Here is a 17,537-nt window from a genome sequence, read left to right as displayed (position 1 = left end):
ATAGGGAGGGGGATGGGGTAGGGAGTAAATGATAAAATAGAGCCCAAAGACAGAGAAGAGCATTTGGATAGACAAAGGAGTTGATAATGATCTGGCTCAGACGGTGAATAGTTGTTAATAGGGACTGTTAGTGACTAACAATAGGTAGTGTGTAATGGCAGACTATGTGATAACAAGGCCTGGTGTGTGGGGTAGGGGGCTAGGATATGGGAGACTTTAGGCCTTAAAATTATTGTACTCGATATTGAGTCCGGAGGGCTGCAGGGTCCCCAAGCAGAAAATTGCATTGAACTTCTCTGGAACACTGCAGCAAACCAGAGACAAAGATGTTGGCCAGGGAACAGGGTGGTGTGTAAAAGTGGCAGGCAACAGGTAGCTCAGGGTCTTTTTTGCGAGCAGAACGTAGGTGTCTGCAAAGCCAGTCACTCAGTCTACGCTTCGTTTCCCCGAAGTAGAGGAGACCACATTGTGAGCAGCGAATGCAGTAGACTAGATTCTAGGAAGTGCACGTGAAGTGTTGCTTCACCTGGAGCGTATGTCTGGGGCCTTGGATACTGGGGAGGGAGGTGGTAAATGGGCAGGTGTTGCACCTTCGCCAGTTACAGGGGAAGGTGCAGTGGGGCTGTGGGGAGGTATTGGGGGTGCCAGAAGAGTGGACCAGGGTGTCCCAGAGGAAACAGTCCCTGCGGAAGGCGGACAAGGGAGGGGAGGGGAATATGTGTCTGGTGGTGACATCTTGCTGGAGGTGGCGGAAATGGCATCTGTTGATTTTCTGGATGTGGATGCTGGTGAGATGGTAGGTAAGGACAAAGGGAACCCTATCGCTGTTGCGGGAGGGAAGAGAAGGGGTGAGTGCGGAAGTGTGGGAGATGGGTCGGACCTGGTTGAGGGCCCTGCCGACAATGGTGCTGGGGAATCCTCAGTTGAGGAAGAAGGTGGACATTTCGAAGCTCCCTTGTTGAAGTTGGCCTCGTCTGAACATATACGAAGTAGATGGAGGAACTGAGAGAATGGGATGGAGTCTTTACAGGAAGTGGGGTGTGAGGATGTATAGTCCAAGTAGCTGTGGGAGTCATTGGGTTTATAGTGGATATCGGTAGGCAGTCTATCCCCAAAAATGGAAACAGAGATGTCGAGGAAGGGAAGGGAGGAGTCAGAGATACACCAGGTGAAAGTGAAGGCAGGGTGGAAATTGGAAGTGAAATCAATGAACTTTTCCAATTCTGGATGAGAGAGGGAAGCAGCACCGATGATATCAAGAATATATCGGAGAAAGAGTTGTGGGTCGGGGCCAGAATAGGACTGGAACAAGGAATGTTCCACATACCCCACGAAGAGACAAGCGTAACAGGGACCCATGCAGGTACCCATGGCCACCCCTCTGAACAGAAAGGAATGAGAGGAGTTAAAAAAGAAGTAGTTGAGGGTGAGGACGAACTTGGCCAAGTGGAGGAGGGTGGTGGTGGGTGGGAATGGTTCAGGTCTTTGCTCCAGGAAGCAGCGGAGAGCCCTGAGATCCTCCTGTTGGGGAATGGACGTGTGAAGGGATTGCATGCCCATGGTAAAGAGGAGGTGGCTGGAACTGCAAACTGGAAGTTTTGAAACTGGTGTAAATCATCAGAGGAATCACGGATATAAGTGGGCAGGGTTTGGACCGGGGAGAGAAGACTGAGTCAAGGTAGGAAGAGATGAGTTCTGTGGGGCAGGAGCAGGCTGAAACAATGCGTCTGCCTGGATAGTCCTGTTTGTGGATTTTTGGAAGGATGTAGAAGCGAGCTGTATGGAGTTGGGGGCCTATCAGGTTGGAAGCAGTGGGGGGACGTCACCAGATGAAATTAGATCAGTTACCGTAGTAGATACAATGGCCTGATGCATCATGGTGCATGGGCAGATAGGAGGAGGTATCTGAGAGCTGGTGCTCAGTTTCTGCAATGTAGAGGTCAGTACACAATCATTATTATGGAAGAGGTAGTGTTGGGCAAGCTAATGGAGCTAAAGATTGATAAGTCTCCTGGCCCTGATGGAATGCATCCCAGGGTACTAAAAGAGATGGTGGGAGAAATAGCAGGTGCACTGGTGGTAATTTTCCAAAATTCGCTGGACTCTGGGGCAGTCCCAGCAGATTGGAAAACAGCAAATGTGATGTCACTGTTTAAAAAGGGAAGTAGACAAAAGATGGGGAATTATAGACTGGTTAGCTTAACCTCTGTAGTGGGACAGATGCTTGAGTCTATTATCAAGGAAGAAATAGCAAGGCATCTTGATAGAAATTGTCCAGTTGGGCAGATGCAGCATGGGTTCATGAAGGGCAGGTCATGCTTGACAAATCTTTTGGAATTCTATGAAGACATTACGAGCAAGGTGGACAATGGGGACCCAGTGGATGTGGTGTACCTAGATTTCCAAAAGGCCTTCGACAAGGTGCCACACAAGAGGCTACTGCATAAGATAAGGATGCATGGCATTAAGGGTAAAGTATTAGCATGGATAGAGGATTGGTTGACTAACAGGAAGCAAAGAGTGGGGATAAATGAGTGCTATTCTAGCTGGCAGTCAGTGACTAGTGGTGTGCCTCAGGGATCGGTGTCGGGACCGCAATTATTTACAATCTATATAGATGATTTGGAGTTGGGGACCACGTGTAGGGTGTCAAAGTTTGCAGATGGCACTAAGATGAGTGGCAGAGCAAAGTGTGCAGAGGACTGTGAAGCTTTGCAGAGGAACATAGATACATTGAGTGAGTGGGCAAAGGTCTGGCAGATGGAATACAATGTAAATAAATGTGAAGTCATTCATTTTGGTAGGAGTAACAGTATATCGGATTATTACTTGAATGGTAAAAAGTTGCAGCATGCTGCTATGCAGAGGGACCTGTGTGTCCTTGTGCATGAATCACAGAAGGTAGGTCTGCAGGTACAACAAGCAATTAGGAAGGCAAATGGAATTTTGTCCTTCATTGCTAAAGGGATTGAGATTAAAAGCAGAGAGGTTATGTTGCAGCTGTACAAGGTGCTGGTGAGGCCACAGCTGGAGTACTGTGTGCAGTTTTGGTTTCCTTACTTGAGAAAGGATGTACTGGCACTGGAGGGGGTGCAAAGGAGGTTCACTAGGTTAATTCCGGAGTTGAGGGGGTTGGCTTATGAGGAGAGACTGAGTAGATTGGGATTATATTCATTGGAATTCAGAAGATTGAGGGGGGATCTTATAGAAACATATAAAATTATGAAGGGAATAGATAAGAAAGAAGTAGAGAGGATGTTTCCACTGGCAGGTGAAGCTAGGACAAGAGGGCATAGCCTCAAGATTAAAGGGAGCAGATTTAGGACTGAATTGAGAAGGAACTTCTTCACCCAGAGGGTTGTTAATCTATGGAATTTCTTGCCCAGTGAAGTAGTTGACGCTACTTCAGTAAACGTTTTTAAAGATAAGGTAGATTTTTTTTGAACAATAAAGGAATTAAGGGATACGATGAGAACGCGGGTAAGTGGATCTGAGTCCACGAAAAGATCAGCCATGATCTTATTGAATGGCGGAGCAGGCTCGAAGGGCCGGACGGCCTACTCCTGCTCCTAGTTCTTATGTTCTTATGTCCTTATGTACACCAGCACCACCCTTATCAGCAGGCTTAAAAACAAAATCAGGGTTTGAGCTAAATGCACGGAGTACAGTCAATTCAGAGAGAGATAGGTTGGATTTGATGAAGGGGGTCATGGAAATTGAGGCAACAAATATCACATTGACAGTTCTCAATGAACAGATTGAGTGCAGGTAAAAGGCCAGAGGGAGGGGTCCAGGTGGAGGGAGAGTGTGGTAAGTGGGCGAAGGGGTTTGTGGGACGGGGAGAGGACTCTTGATCAAAGAAATGAGCATGGAGGCGAAGATGGCGGAAGAAGAGTTCAACGTCATGTCGTGCCTGAAATTCATTGAGGGGGGTCGCAGAGGAATAAAGCTGAGAACTTTGCTGAGTACAGAATGTTTAGCATCAGAGAGCGGAAGGTTAGGAGTGATGGTGAATACCCGACAGGAGGTGAGGTTGGGAGAGGGAATGGAATCAGAAGGAAGGGGAGGGGAGGAAGGTTCTAGATGATCAAGGGTATCTCTGAGTTGTTGCGTTTTGTGGGTCTTGATGCCTGAAAGGTAAAGAAAAAGTTTCTTGTTAGCACGACAAATGAGCCAGAGAATGAAGTGGAACTGCGGAGTGGTGGAACACACTACCTATCGTTAGTCATTAACAGTCCCCATGAACAGCTATTCACCCTCCTAGCTAGATCGTTATCAACTCATTCGTCTATCCAACTGCTCTTCTCTCCCTTCAGGCTCTATCCTATCGTTTACTCCCTACCTCATCCCCCTCCCTATTTTCTGCGTATAAACTGACATTTTCCCAGCAACCGTCAGCTCTGAGGAAGGGCACCAGACTCGAAACGTTGACTCTGATTTTTTTCTTCACAGATGTTGCCAGACCTGCTGAGCTTTTCTAGCAACTTCTGTTTTTGTTCCTGATTTACAGCATCCGCAGTTCTTTCAGTTTTTATTTAGGTTGCAGAATGACTTGGACAAGCGAGGACAGTGGACAAACAAGTGGCAGATGGAATACAACATGAGAAAGTGTGTACTACGGTAGGAAGAATAGAAATGTGGACTATTTTCTAAATAGTTAAGGTTTCAGAAATCTGAAGCAGAAAGGAACTTAGGAGTTCTTATTTAGGATCCTTAGGGTTAATATAAAGGTTCAGTTGGCAGTTTGGAAGGCAAATACAATGATAACATTTATTTCGAGAAGGCAAGAATAGAAGACCAGGGATGTACTGCTGAAACTGTATAAGGCTCTGGTCAGACCGCATTTGGAATGTTGTGTGGAGCTGGAGGAACACAGCAGGCCAGGCAGCATCAGAGAAGCAGGAAAGTTGATGTTTCAGGTCGGGACCCTTCTTCAGAAAGACCCGAAATGTCAACTTTTCTGCTCCTCTGATGCTGCCTGGACTGCTGTGTTCCTCCAGCTCCACACCGTGTTATCTCTGACTCCAGCATCAGCAGTTTTTATTATCTCTTTGGAATATTGTGAGCAGTTTTTGGCACATATCTAAGGACGGATGTCACTCAGAGATAGTAAGAACTGCCGATGTTGGAGTCAGAGATAACACAGTGTGGAGCTGGAGCAACACAGCAGGCCAGGCATAAATAGAGAGAGGAGGGGTGGGGCTGGGGAAGGTAGGTGGGATGGTGATAGTTGAGTGCAGGTAGGGAGTGGTGAGGATTGGCCAGTGAGGTAGGAGGAGCGGCTAGGTGAGAGAGAAGATGGATGCGTTGTCAGGTCAAGGAGGCAGGGATGACAGGGAGGTTTGCTCATGGGATGAGGCCGGGGATGGGGAGATTTTGAAACTGGTAAAGTCCACATTTAGGCCAAAATCCCCAGCCCTACTCCTGCTCTCTCTATTTATTTCAGAGCTCCCTTCCCCTCCCCCATTTCTGAAGAAGAGTCCTGACCCGAAACATTCCTGCTCCTTTGATGCTGCCTGGCCTGCTGGTCTCCTCCAGATCCACACTGTGTTATCTCTAAGGAAGGATGTACTGGCCTTAGAGGATGTCCAGAGGAGGTATGCAAGAATGATCTTGGGAGTGAAGGGCTTGTCATTTGAGGAGTGGTTGCAGACTCTGGGTTTGTATTTGTGTAGGAGTGAGCAAAAATCTCAGTCATTTAGAATACTGGACCAAAACCCTGGATTTTTAATAGAACTTTTAAAACAAAAAGAAAGGCAGCTGGGCAGTGCTCTGGAATACACAATCACAGGGATAGCTATCTGGAACCATAGTTCAGTCAGAAATCCTAGTCACGCCTCAGCCCTAAAGGAACAATGAACCAGACCTAACTGGACCCTTCTTCGGAGGTGGGGGAGGGGAAGGGGATTCTGAGGTAGGTGGGGAAGGAGGGGGAGGCGGATAGAGGATGGATGGGGGGGTGGTGGTTGAAGAGGAGTTGCGGTGGGAGAGACATCCACTACTATCTCTGAAACAATTTCAACCCCACTGCGAAGCCTCTTCTAAGGATGCCTACCTTGAAGAAGTTACCCTCCTCCCTCCGGAAAGACCTCAGTGGATCTCTGTCCCACTGCAATTCCTCTCCACCTATCTTCTCCTTTATCCATCTTCTATCCGCCTCCCCCTCTCTCCCTATTTATTTCAGAACCCCCTTCCCCTCCCCCATTTCTGAAGAAGGGTCTAGGCCCGAAACGTCAGCTTTCCTGCACCTCTGATGCTGCTTGGCCTGCTGTGTTCATCCAGCTCTACACCTTGTTATCTCAAATTCTCCAGCATCTGCAGTTCCTACTATCTCTCGACAACAACTTCAGACATCTTGGGCTCTTCAGAGGTACCAAGGCATTCAACTTCAATTAGTATTCATTCTAAGAAACACTGAACATTCCACTTAAATCAAAACACATTTAGACCTACTTTAAACTATCAGGAAGCCAATTCACCTAAAAGGGGACAACTGAAACACAATGGATAGCACAGATTTGTGAGGTGATAATGGAGCACACAGTCTGTATAATTGCTGGTCCTGATCTGGGAGAGAGAGGGAGAGAGAGCCATCCCTGCAGCTACTAACAGAAGAGGGATCCCAGACAGTTACTCTTCCCGAGAACTATCTGCACAGCTATCTCCCTGAAACCCTACTGACACAGAGCAGTTCCATACCTGGGGAACAAACGGCAACCAACCACGACCAGCAGATTTGACGACCGATGACCCCCGAAAACCACCGACCTGACTGACAAGGCCTCAGACACATCCTGAGCTGAAAACCGGCTCATAAACCACCACAGAGTAAGAAAACCTAAGTTCTCAAACCAGACTGAACATCGTCCGAAGTCTTCAGTGAAACACCGGCTACGGCAAGTGGGAACAGCCAGCTGTATTTCAAAATCATGTTTATCCCCAGTGGTGAGTTTATTTCCTTGAGACCCAAAGTATCCAACCCAGCCAGCAGTGAGGGGAAAGTGGGTTGTTGACAGTGCAGGGAACTCCGAAGTTGGGAAGTCTGATTAAAATGTCTATGCTTGAAACTAATGTTTAGTTTCTAATAGTAATTAGCCTGTGTTAAGTTAATAACTGACAGTGTCAGTTTCACTGTTTTGAATTTGCCTTTTTAACTCTTGTATTTTATTCACCTTTGTTTTATTTCCCTGTTTATTACTTCTGCCTTTTTATTGTTGTGATTTACTCACCTTTGCATTCAATAAACGCAGAGACTCTTTGCCCTGAAACACCTGCCTACCGCCTTCTTCACTTCACATTCTTAAATTAGGTCCAGTGTCAGAACCAGGGATCTGGGGGTGATTAGAACCACCTAAAAATCAGCAGATTACTGATCGCAAACCAGAATCCCTACTTTTGTTGGAGTTAAGAAGGACGTGTTCTGTGGAATATCTCAGTGAAATCTACAGAGTACTGAAAAGCCTGGATAGAGTGGGCATTCCATGAGTAGGAGAGACTAGGACCCGAGTGCACAGCCTCAAGTCGACCCTTTAGAACTGAGATAAAAAGGAATTTCTTCAGTCAAAGGGTGGTGAATTTGTGGAAGTCCTTCCTGCAGAAGGCTGTAGAGGCTATGTCATTGAGTATTGTATAGGTATTTAAGACAGAAATAGAAAAGTTCTTGATTAGTAAGGGGATCAAGGATTACAGGGAGAAGGCAGAAGAATGGCTTTGAGGAACGTGTAAGCCATGATTCAATGGTAGAACAGACTCAATGGGCTGAATGGCCTAATTCTGCTCCTATACCCTATGGTCTTATAGACTATTTCATGTGCCCTGACCCTTTTTCAAGAGTAGAAACTTCAGTAGTACCTCTCTGTTTCTTATTCCAAAAGTTCCCTGATGCTGAATAGCAAACTGCAGAAATGCTCCTTCTCCACAAATTTTATAACAACTTTCATCACAGAGAAATGACTGGCTTAACAGTAGTGCCAGATTTAGGTTCCCTTATCAATCATTAAGGTCTTTGAGAGGTGAATTTTTTATTTCAAAAAACTTTGCTCTTACAATACAGACAAGGTATTGTTAGGAAATGTTGCACTTTATCTTTCTCAGAGAAGTATAAATTGGTTATGGCACAATTGGAGGCCACTTGATATATTGTGTCTCTGCTGGCTGTCTACAAGAGTAGACTCTATGACTCTATAACTCACCTAGTCCCACTCCCCACTTTTGCTTTTAGCCTAATTTTTTTTTTTGATACTAGTCCAATTCTGTTTTATGCCATATGTGAATCTGCCTCCACTGCTCTTTCGTGTGTTGCATTCCAGATGCTTAACTGCCAAACCATTCATGCAGTTTAAGAATACGTTGTCTCATTTAGGATTGAGGTGAAGAGAAAAATCTTTATCCAATGACTGATGATGAGCCTGTAGAAGTGTCAACCACAGAAAGGTGTTGAAGTCAATTCATTGATTTTTTTTTCAAGAAAAGGTTAGATATAGTTCTTAGGGCTAAATGAATCATAAGATATGGGGAAAAAGTGGAAACAAGGTGAGTTGATGATCAGCCATGATGCATTGAATGGTATAGCAGGCTCAAAGGGTTGAAAGGCCTACTCGTGCTCCTGTTTCCTATATTTCTATGTAATACTTACTGTGTAAAAGTGTGTTTCCTCCTGCTGCTGTTGCTCATTTTGTCAATCACTTTAAATCTGATTCTCAATCCTTCCACCACTGACTACAGTTTCTCCCTTTCTACTCTATTCAGACTCCTGATGATTTCAAACACTTTTGTCAAAACTCCTTGTAATCTTCTCATCTTGAAGGAGAATTGCCCCAGTTTTTCCAAACTATCCAGAATACAAAAGCAAAATCTTGCAGGTGCTGAAAATCTGAAATAATTCGGGGCAGCATGGTGGCTCAGTGGTTAGCACTGCTGCCTCACAGCGCCAGGGACCCGGGTTCGATTCCATCCTGTCTGTGTGGAGTTTGCAAATTCTCCCCATGTCTGTGTGGGTTTCCTCCGGGCACTCCGGTTTCTCCCACAGTCCAAAGATGTGCAGCCTAGGTGGATTGGCCATGCTAAATTGTCTGTAGTGTTCAGGGGTGTATAAATTAGGTGGGTTATATTGGGATCAGGATGGGTCTGGGTGGGATGCTCCAAGGGTTGGTGTGGACTTGTTGGGCCAAATGGCCTGTTTCCACACTGTAGGGATTCTATCATATGATAAGAAGTAGAAATGTTGAAAATACTCATCAAGTCTAACAGCCTCTGAGGACAGAAATGGAGTTAATATTTCAGACTAATGATACTTCATTAGAATTGAGGGAAATTAGAAACACAATTAGTTGAGTAATATAAAAGGGGTCATTGTAATAAGGAAGTAGGACAAAAGGTCTGTGAAATGCTGGAAGGTAGGAATGAAGGATTTTGTGGTACAAAAACCAAAGGGAGCAGTGATGGGACAGGTGAAAAAAAAAAGATGTTATTAAGTTTTGAAATTTGAAGCTCCTCATCCCTGGAACCATTTGCATGAATCCTTTCTGCATCCTCTTTGATGATTTCACATTCCTCCTAAAGAGTGGTACCCAGAAAAAGACACAATATTCCAGTTGGGGCTGAACCAGTATTTTACACAGTGTGATGAGGGCACTTCAATTATTAATATTTTAAGGATTCATATCCAAAGGATTATGAAAATTAGTTTACTTAAAATAGTGATGAGATATCTTGACTGAAGGGACACTATGCGACATTTCTTTTTTCAAAACCACTTAAAAGAAATCATGTATTTTAATCTAAGTATATAGGTAATAGTCTGTGCAAGTGCTTGGCTTTATTGGATCTCACAGGAATTTTAGTTATTTGATGGTGTGGAACTCAGTTAAGTTGTAGTCTGTGTTGAGATAAGACACTCCCTCCCCCACCCCAGCTCATCCTTCCCAAAAAGACTCTTTTGATGATCCCTTGTGAGAGCTGAAGACATGAAACAGTTGTTCTCCATGAGAATCTTCTCAAAGGCTTCCTCTCAACGTCTTCTGAACATACTGGTCTAAGAAGATGTCAGTGACATTTGCATGCATCTAGTGACAAGCAACTATATGTGTAATGATGCCAGACTGAAAGCCATACATAACATTTCTTATCTTATTATTTATTCTGGAGAATTTACAAGCTTTTAGCTGATGATTTTTATTCCAAATAATGTGTTTATTCTGCAGAGAAGTTATTTTTTCCCTTAACTGAGGTGTGTGTGTGTGTGTGTGTGTGAGAGAGAGAGAGAGACAAAGAGCAAATGTCTGTCTTGCGTTGTTTATTAGGGTAAACATTTATACTTTCATATCTCAAACAATGCTAATCAGCTTTGCATCTTTGTCAAATTAGTTTATTTATACAATCAATCAAAAATTGTGTTGCTGTTAAAGAAATCTAGTTGGCCGATTTTTATTTTGAAATTAATATAAAGTATTTAATTGACCATGTCACTAACTGATGAAACATTTACATTTAGGTTGTGCCATGTGAGCTAAAGGAACTAGAGAGAGACACTGCTCTCCTTCAATTTTGCTTTATTATAACGTTCATATGTTTGTATTTTCTGACCTTATTTATAAAGGCAAGGATACCATATACATTACTAATTATTTTTTCATCTTGCCCTTCATTGACTTATACATGATACCAACAGATCTCTCTACTACTAAACCCCTTATAATTTTATATGGCCTCTCCCTTTTCTTCTCAACATTAGACTTCATCTACCATTCCTCTGCACATAGCACCAGCTGGTCTACATCCATTTGCAGCTTATCAGATTTCACAATACTCCAGAGTTTATGTGAAGGAAAGAATTTTAAAATGTGTCCTGTACACCCAAGTCCAGGTCATTAACTTGTTAGGAAAATCAGAAATGCTAACACTGACCTCCTAAGGAATACCACTGCACATCATCCTCCAGTGCAAAAAGAATTCACCTCTATTTTCTTTTCTGTGACTTTAGACAATTTTGTATCAGTTCTGCTTCTGTTCTTTCATTCCAAGGGCTATAACTTTGCTGATAAGTCTGTTGTGGAACACATTGTTGATTGCCATTTCTTCCCGCAGGTCCTAAAAGTGTTAACTCTTGTTTGTCTGCACTTTTATTCCATGGGAGACTCTCTGATAAACTGCTCAAATGGCCATTATTCATAGATAATGGAGAATCAGCAGGTCATTGAGATGGTTGGCCGACATTGCAAGTCAATCACATTGTTGTGGGTCTGGCTCATGTGTAGACTGGATCAGGTAAGGATAGTAGATTTCTTTCTATAAATTGAAGAACATTAATGAATCATTTAGCTTTTTATGACAATCAACAATAGTTTCATAGTCACCAATGAATCATAGAATCATACCATACAGAAAAGGTCCTTCATCCAATTGGGTTTGCAGCGCTGAAACCACAGTGAATCTTCACGAGTCACACTTTCCAACACTAAGTCCATAACCTTGAATGTTATGTTGTTCCAAGTACTTTTTAAAGGTTGTGAGGTGACCTTTCTCAACTACCCTCCAGTGCAGTGTATTCCCAATTCCCACCACTCTCTGGATGAAAAGGTTTTGCTTTAAATTCCCTCTAAACCTCTTGCATTTCATCTAAAAATGGGCACAATCTTGTTAACGATCTTTCAGCTGTGGGGAACAGATGCTTTCTAACCACCTTGTCCATGCCCTTTATAATCTTATATACATCCATAAAGCCCCACTCAATATTTTCTACTCTAAAAAAAAACCTGAGCTTATCCAGCCTCACTTCATAGCTAAAGTGCATTGCTGAGACTAGCTTTCAACTCCAGACATTTTGTTTAATTAATTAATCTCCAGCTGTCCTGGTGGAGTATGAGCCCGTGCCTCCATAGATTATTTGGCCAGAGACATTATCATGCTGCTATTGTCTCCTCTGAGCTGGTGAGAGACCTTCCTTTCTGGAAGGGCAGTCCAACCACAAGCCAATCGGGCACAGGCAAGCCTAGTCCCTGGGTTGGAAATCTTTGTTACCAAGAGCTGCTGGCCAATCAGAAGCCAGCAACTCCACAGGAGAGACCAGGACTGTTGCTGGGATGAATAGATCAAGGAGCACATCAGGACGCATGTAAGTAATATTGGGGTGATGGGAGGGGTTCACAATGCGGGTGTCATGGGCAGAGGAGGGTAGTGGGATTGGCAGCAAGGGTAGGAGAGTGGTTCTCAGTGAACCTACCCCAATTCCTGATGATGAGCTCCTCAATCAGATACTGAATGCTTTTGATTGAGGAATCCCCATCACTGTGAGATGACAAGTTAGCTGCATGATTTTAACTGCCATGCATGTTACCTTCCTGGAGCAGTGATGGGATGAAGCTATCGAGCACTTGATCTCAGTTGGTGGCAAGGTGGGAAAGTTGTCCATGATCTACCCTCACTGAACGTTAGTAAATTCAAAACGCTGCTGCCCATGTCCTAGCTCACACAAAATCTCATTTATTCACCAATGTTCATCCTGACCTACACTGGTTCTGAGAAAAAAAACATTATTTTTAAAATTCTCCTCCTTTTCAAATCCCTCCAAGGTCTTGCCTCCCTCGACCTCTCTCTAATCTTCTACCCCAATACATTCAGGCATATCTGCACTCTTCTAATTCTGCCCTCTTAAACATTGCAAATTTTAATTACCTCACCATTGGTGGTCCTGCCTTCAGTTACTTTGGCTATAACTCTGGAGGTACCTTTCCTAACCTCACTTTCTTCCCTAAGACACCCCTTAAACTGATCTCATGGACAAGGCTTTTTGTCATTAGTCCTAATATTAGTTTACATGTTTACTATCCTCTCTGTTTTATAATACTTCTCTGAAATATAATGTGATACTTTGCTATATATGTTAAGGTCATGTAATACAAGTTATTATTGTTGCAAGGTAACACTTGTATCTCTGAGCCAGAAGCCTGAGGCTAATTCCCATCATGGGACTTAGGTGCATATAATTTGTAGTTATAAAGTGCTTTTCAGGGCTATTAATTACCTTAAAGCACTTCACAGCCATTCACTATGATTTTTTGAATTAGTTTTGTAACATATGTTGTAAAGCAGCAATTGCTATACTGTATAATTTAGGTATTTTAATCAAACTATCCAGGAACATTATGACACATTCCTGGAGCAAGTGGAATTTGAACCCAGCCTCCTAGCCCAGAGGTAGAGACATTACCACTATGCCACAAGTGCGCCTGCACTGAATAATCAAGACGTACACCTTACTGTAAGAGCCAGGTAATACTAAATTGTCCCTGTGGGTGCCTTTTGAGCAAGATTTTAAATTAAGACTCAAGCTGCTTGTTCAAATTAGGCTATTGTGTTTAAAATCCCATGGCACTTTTTAAAGCAGTCGCAGCATCCTGCCTAGCATTTATTTCTTAAATAACATCATTAAATAAAAAAAATTCTAGTGATCCTTTCCCTGTCTTGACATATTTAAGTTGTCTGTTTTAGTTGCGTACGATAAAAAAAAGAATTATACTTCTAAAAATAATGTGCTGAGTTTTATTTTGAAACACCATAAAGATGTAAAAGACGCTGTATAAATAAACGCCTTCATAATTTGCCTTGGGGGAAAAAAATTGTAAGTATCAATAATACCTTCCAAGTGAAGTAAATGGAAAACAAAAAAGCTATTATATTTTGGTTTGAATTTCCAAGCAGTCCTTTCCATTTAAATGCAGGCTCATTTTGCAACCTGACCAATGTTTACATTTTTTGAACTTCCGTTGCTGGGACCAAAAGGACAAGCTCCTGTTAAAAGGAAGAGCTCCAAATTGTTCCCAAGCTGGGCTGGAGGTGACCCTGTAACAACAGGACGGACTGAACAGAAGTGGCTAGATCCCGGAATGATTTCGACCATCGTAGCTGGAATGCGCTGACCGAATACACACAAAACCCACTTTGGGCTGGAAGTACCACTAGAAATTACGAAATTCACACACGCAAAAACAGAAATTGTTGGAGAAACTCAGCAGGTCTGGCAGCATCTGTGGAGAGAGAAACCGTTTCGAGTTCAGCGATCCTCCTTCATAATAGTTTCTACCAGAAACCGTGACTTTTGTATTGCCGGAGAAAGTGGACTCGAAACGCGAAATGCTTCTTTCCCCACATGCTGCCAGACCTGCTGAGTTTCCCCAGCAAAATTGTAGATTTTGGTTTCAAGTCTCCACCGTCGGCAGTTTTTTCTTCCCTTTGCTGCATTGATTCAGCTTGCCCTCCAACAACCAGCAGTGCTTGTTGTTCTGCGTCCAAAATTCAGAAGCAGGGATCATCGAGGAACGCCCTGCGAGCTACAAGATGGAGCACACACGGGCCAAGCTGAGCCCGAACCTATCTTTAGTGTGTGGAGGGGGCGGGGTTAAGGGGCGGTGCGCTCTCAAACCCGCCCCCTTTGACGCACCCGCGCTTCTTGATTGGTGCGCGCCGGGGAACCCGCTGTTCCCTCAGAGGCTCAAAGCGGCTGTCACTCTCAGCGCTTCTGACGGCACAATGGGAGCGGGCCGTCAGTTTAGGTTGAGAGGATTGTGAGAGGGGGGCGGAGCTGCAGCCCGCCGCGCTGAAGCCTGGCGGTGGAAGCGTGAGAACCGGAGACTCTGAGCAGCAACATCTGGGCTAGCTCTGAAACTCACACAAATACCGCCCTCCGGGACACCACCATCTCACACGCTGCCGGAGAAAAGAAGAATCAGAACCTTTAAAGAAAAGGAGAGTTTTCTTTTTTGTCATTTTTTGTTTTTTTTTTAGAAAAAGGATCAAATACATGCGAGGATGCAGTCTGCCGGCGAGGACGTGTCGCAATCAGACAAGAAATTATTGGAGGATCTTTCGGGAAGTGGTAGAGCCATCGGCGTCCTGACCAGCGGAGGAGATGCGCAAGGTAACAGCGGTTTAAAACATAAAACAGTCTTTTGCTGAGGAGTGAGGGCACCTGGTTGGATTTGCAGCCGGGACAGAAGCATCCTTGTGCCAGGCAAATGTTTGGCGTACTTATTATTTTTTTTCGTGAAGAAAAGACGCGTACACGTTATAAAACCTGTGAGCCATCCCACCCGCTCAATGTAGAGAGAGAGAATCACATTTCCTCGTCCTGCATTCTCCGAACCGCATTGCGTTGCTTTCGATTCTGCAAACCTGGTAAGATTCCAGGCAGCCCCAGAACAAAACAGAAATTTCCATTTTGGAGCAAGAATAAATTTTTAAAACAAAACTTTCAAACATTGTACTTTTTTTTAAAAGAAAAGACATATCAGCCGGCCAGGTAGAGAATGCCTCCCGTGTTCCCTTCCTATGGAGAAGTGACAGCCGGCTGATTGGATTTGATTTCAGTGCAAGTTGAGCGATGAACGGTTTAAACAGATATGTCTCCCTGCTGGTTTGTGTGTTTGCGGGTGTAGGTGGTACCCATGCGGTGTGTTAGTTTGGTTTTTATTCCGTTGGTTTTTGAAGATGCTGTAAGGAAGAGCGGTGTACGTGCTCCGGACCCACTCATTGCGGTTCCGAGTTTCCGCGTCAATTTCTAGGGGAGGGGTTCACTCCGCGTGTTACAGTGCAGGCCGACCAGCCACATTATGCAACTCACATATAAATTACAAATCAACTCCTTCAGTCACCTTCTTAGAAGAGCATTCGTTAAGGTGGACAACCATCTCGGCCGCCTCTCTGCTTCTACCCTTTTGGTGCTGGAGATAGCAGGAACTGCAGATGCTGGAGAATCTGAGATAACAAGATGTAGAGTTGGATGAACACAGCAGGCCAAGCAGCATCAGAGGAGCAGGAAGGCTGACGTTTCGGGTCTAGACCCTTCATCAGAAATGGGGGAGGGGAAGGGGGTTCTGAAATAAATAGGGAGAGAGGGGAGGCGGATAGAAGATGGATAGAGGAGAAGATAGGGGGAGAGGAAACAGACAGGTCAAAGAGGCGGGGGTGGAGCCAATAAATGTGAGCGTAGATGGGGAGGTAGGGAGGAGATAGGTCAGTCCAGGGAGGATGGACAGGTCAAGGGGGCAGGATGAGGTTAGTAGGTAGGAGATGGGGGTGGGGCTTGAGGTGGGAGCGGGGATAGGTGGGAGGAAGGACAGGTTAGGGAGGCAGGGACGAGCTGGGCTGGTTTTGGGATGCGGTAGGAGGAGGGGAGATTTTGAAGCTTGTGAAATCCACACAGATACCATTGGGCTGCAGGGTTCCCAAGCGGAAGATGAGTTGCTGTTCCTGCAACCTTCGGGTGGCATCGTTGTGGCACTGCGGGAGGCCCAGGATGGACATGTCGTCTGAGGAATGGGAGGGGGAGTTGAAATGGTTCGCGACTGGGAGGTGCAGTTGTTTATTGCGAACCGAGCGTAGGTGTTCTGCAAAGCGGTCCCCGAGCCTCCGCTTGGTTTCCCCGATGTAGAGGAGGCCACAACGGGTACAGCGGATACAGTATACCACATTAGCAGATGTGCAGGTGAACATCTTCATGTGGAAAGTCTTCTTGCGGCTTGGGATGGAGGTGAGGGGGGAGGAGTAGGGGCAGGTGTAGCACTTCCTGTGGTTGCAGGGAAAAGTGCCGGGTGTGGTGGGACTGGAGGGGAGTGTGGAGCGGTCAAGGGAGTCCCGGAGAGAGTGGTCCCTCCGGAAAGCAGATAAGGGTGGAGAGGGAAAAATGTCTTTGGTGGTGGGGTCGGATTGCAGATGGCGGAAGTGTCGGAGGATGATGCGTTGGATCCGGAGGTTGGTGGGGTGGTACGTGAGGATGAGGGGGATTCTGTTTTGGTGGTTATTGAGGGGAGGGGGTGTGAGGGATGAGTTGCAGGAAATGCGGGAGACGATACAGTCATCAACTCACCCTCAACAACTTCTCTTTCAATTCCTCCCACTTCCGACAGACAAAGGGGGTGGCCATGGGTACCCGCATGGGCCCAAGCAATGCCTGCCTCTTTGTAGGTTACATGGAACAATCCCTCTTCCGTACCTACACTGGCCCTAAACCCCACCTCTTCCTCCGTTACATTGATGACTGTATCGGTGCCGCCTCGTGCTCCCACAAGGAGCTCGAACAGTTCATCCACTTCACCAACACCTTCCACCCCAACCTTAAGTTCACCTGGACCATCTCTGATACCTCTCTCTCCTTCCTGGACCTCTCTATTTCCATCTCTGGCAACCACCTGGAAACCGATATCTATTTCGAGCCCACTGACTCCCACAGCTACCTAGAATACACCTCCTCCCACCCACCTTCCTGCAAAAATGCCATCCCCAATTCCCAATTCCTTCGCCTCCGCCGCATCTGCTCCCAGGATGAGGCATTCCACTCCCGTACATCTCGGATGTCCTCGTTTTTCAAGGACCGCAACGTCCCCCCCTCAGTGGTTGAGAACGCCCTCAACTGTGTCTCCCTCATTTCCCGCAACTCATCCCTCACACCCTCTCCCCGCAATAACAACCAAAACAGAATCCCCCTCATCCTCACGTACACTCCCCTCCAGTCCCACCACACCCGGCACTTTTCCCTGCAACCG

At 45.2% G+C, this 17,537-nt stretch overlaps 1 protein-coding gene and 1 long non-coding RNA gene across 3 annotated transcripts in view; one reads left to right on the top strand and one right to left on the bottom strand.

The window, feature by feature from the left end:
- Positions 1–10,277: 10,277 nt before the first annotated feature.
- On the bottom strand, positions 10,278–14,358 carry LOC125486814. Of its 2 annotated transcripts, none has more exons than XR_007265444.1 (2): positions 11,376–14,358; positions 10,278–11,286 (listed from the first exon to the last, which is right to left on the bottom strand). It is a non-coding gene; the product is annotated as an uncharacterized LOC125486814 (long non-coding RNA). The 2 variants fall into 2 exon arrangements; XR_007265446.1 differs by having other exon boundaries at positions 13,636–14,358.
- Positions 14,359–14,805: 447 nt separating this feature from the next.
- Positions 14,806–17,537, top strand: part of LOC109916056 (plasmanylethanolamine desaturase-like) — a 43,793-nt gene continuing 41,061 nt past the window's right edge. The window contains exon 1 of the mRNA XM_048606334.1: positions 14,806–14,914. Coding sequence (XP_048462291.1) covers positions 14,806–14,914 — 109 coding nt within the window. The remainder of the gene's footprint in view (positions 14,915–17,537) is intronic.

Source organism: Rhincodon typus, chromosome 2 (genome assembly GCF_021869965.1).
Source record: "Rhincodon typus isolate 14 chromosome 2, sRhiTyp1.1, whole genome shotgun sequence".
Lineage (NCBI taxonomy): Eukaryota > Metazoa > Chordata > Chondrichthyes > Orectolobiformes > Rhincodontidae > Rhincodon > Rhincodon typus.
This window is presented reverse-complemented; position numbering and strand designations above follow the sequence as displayed.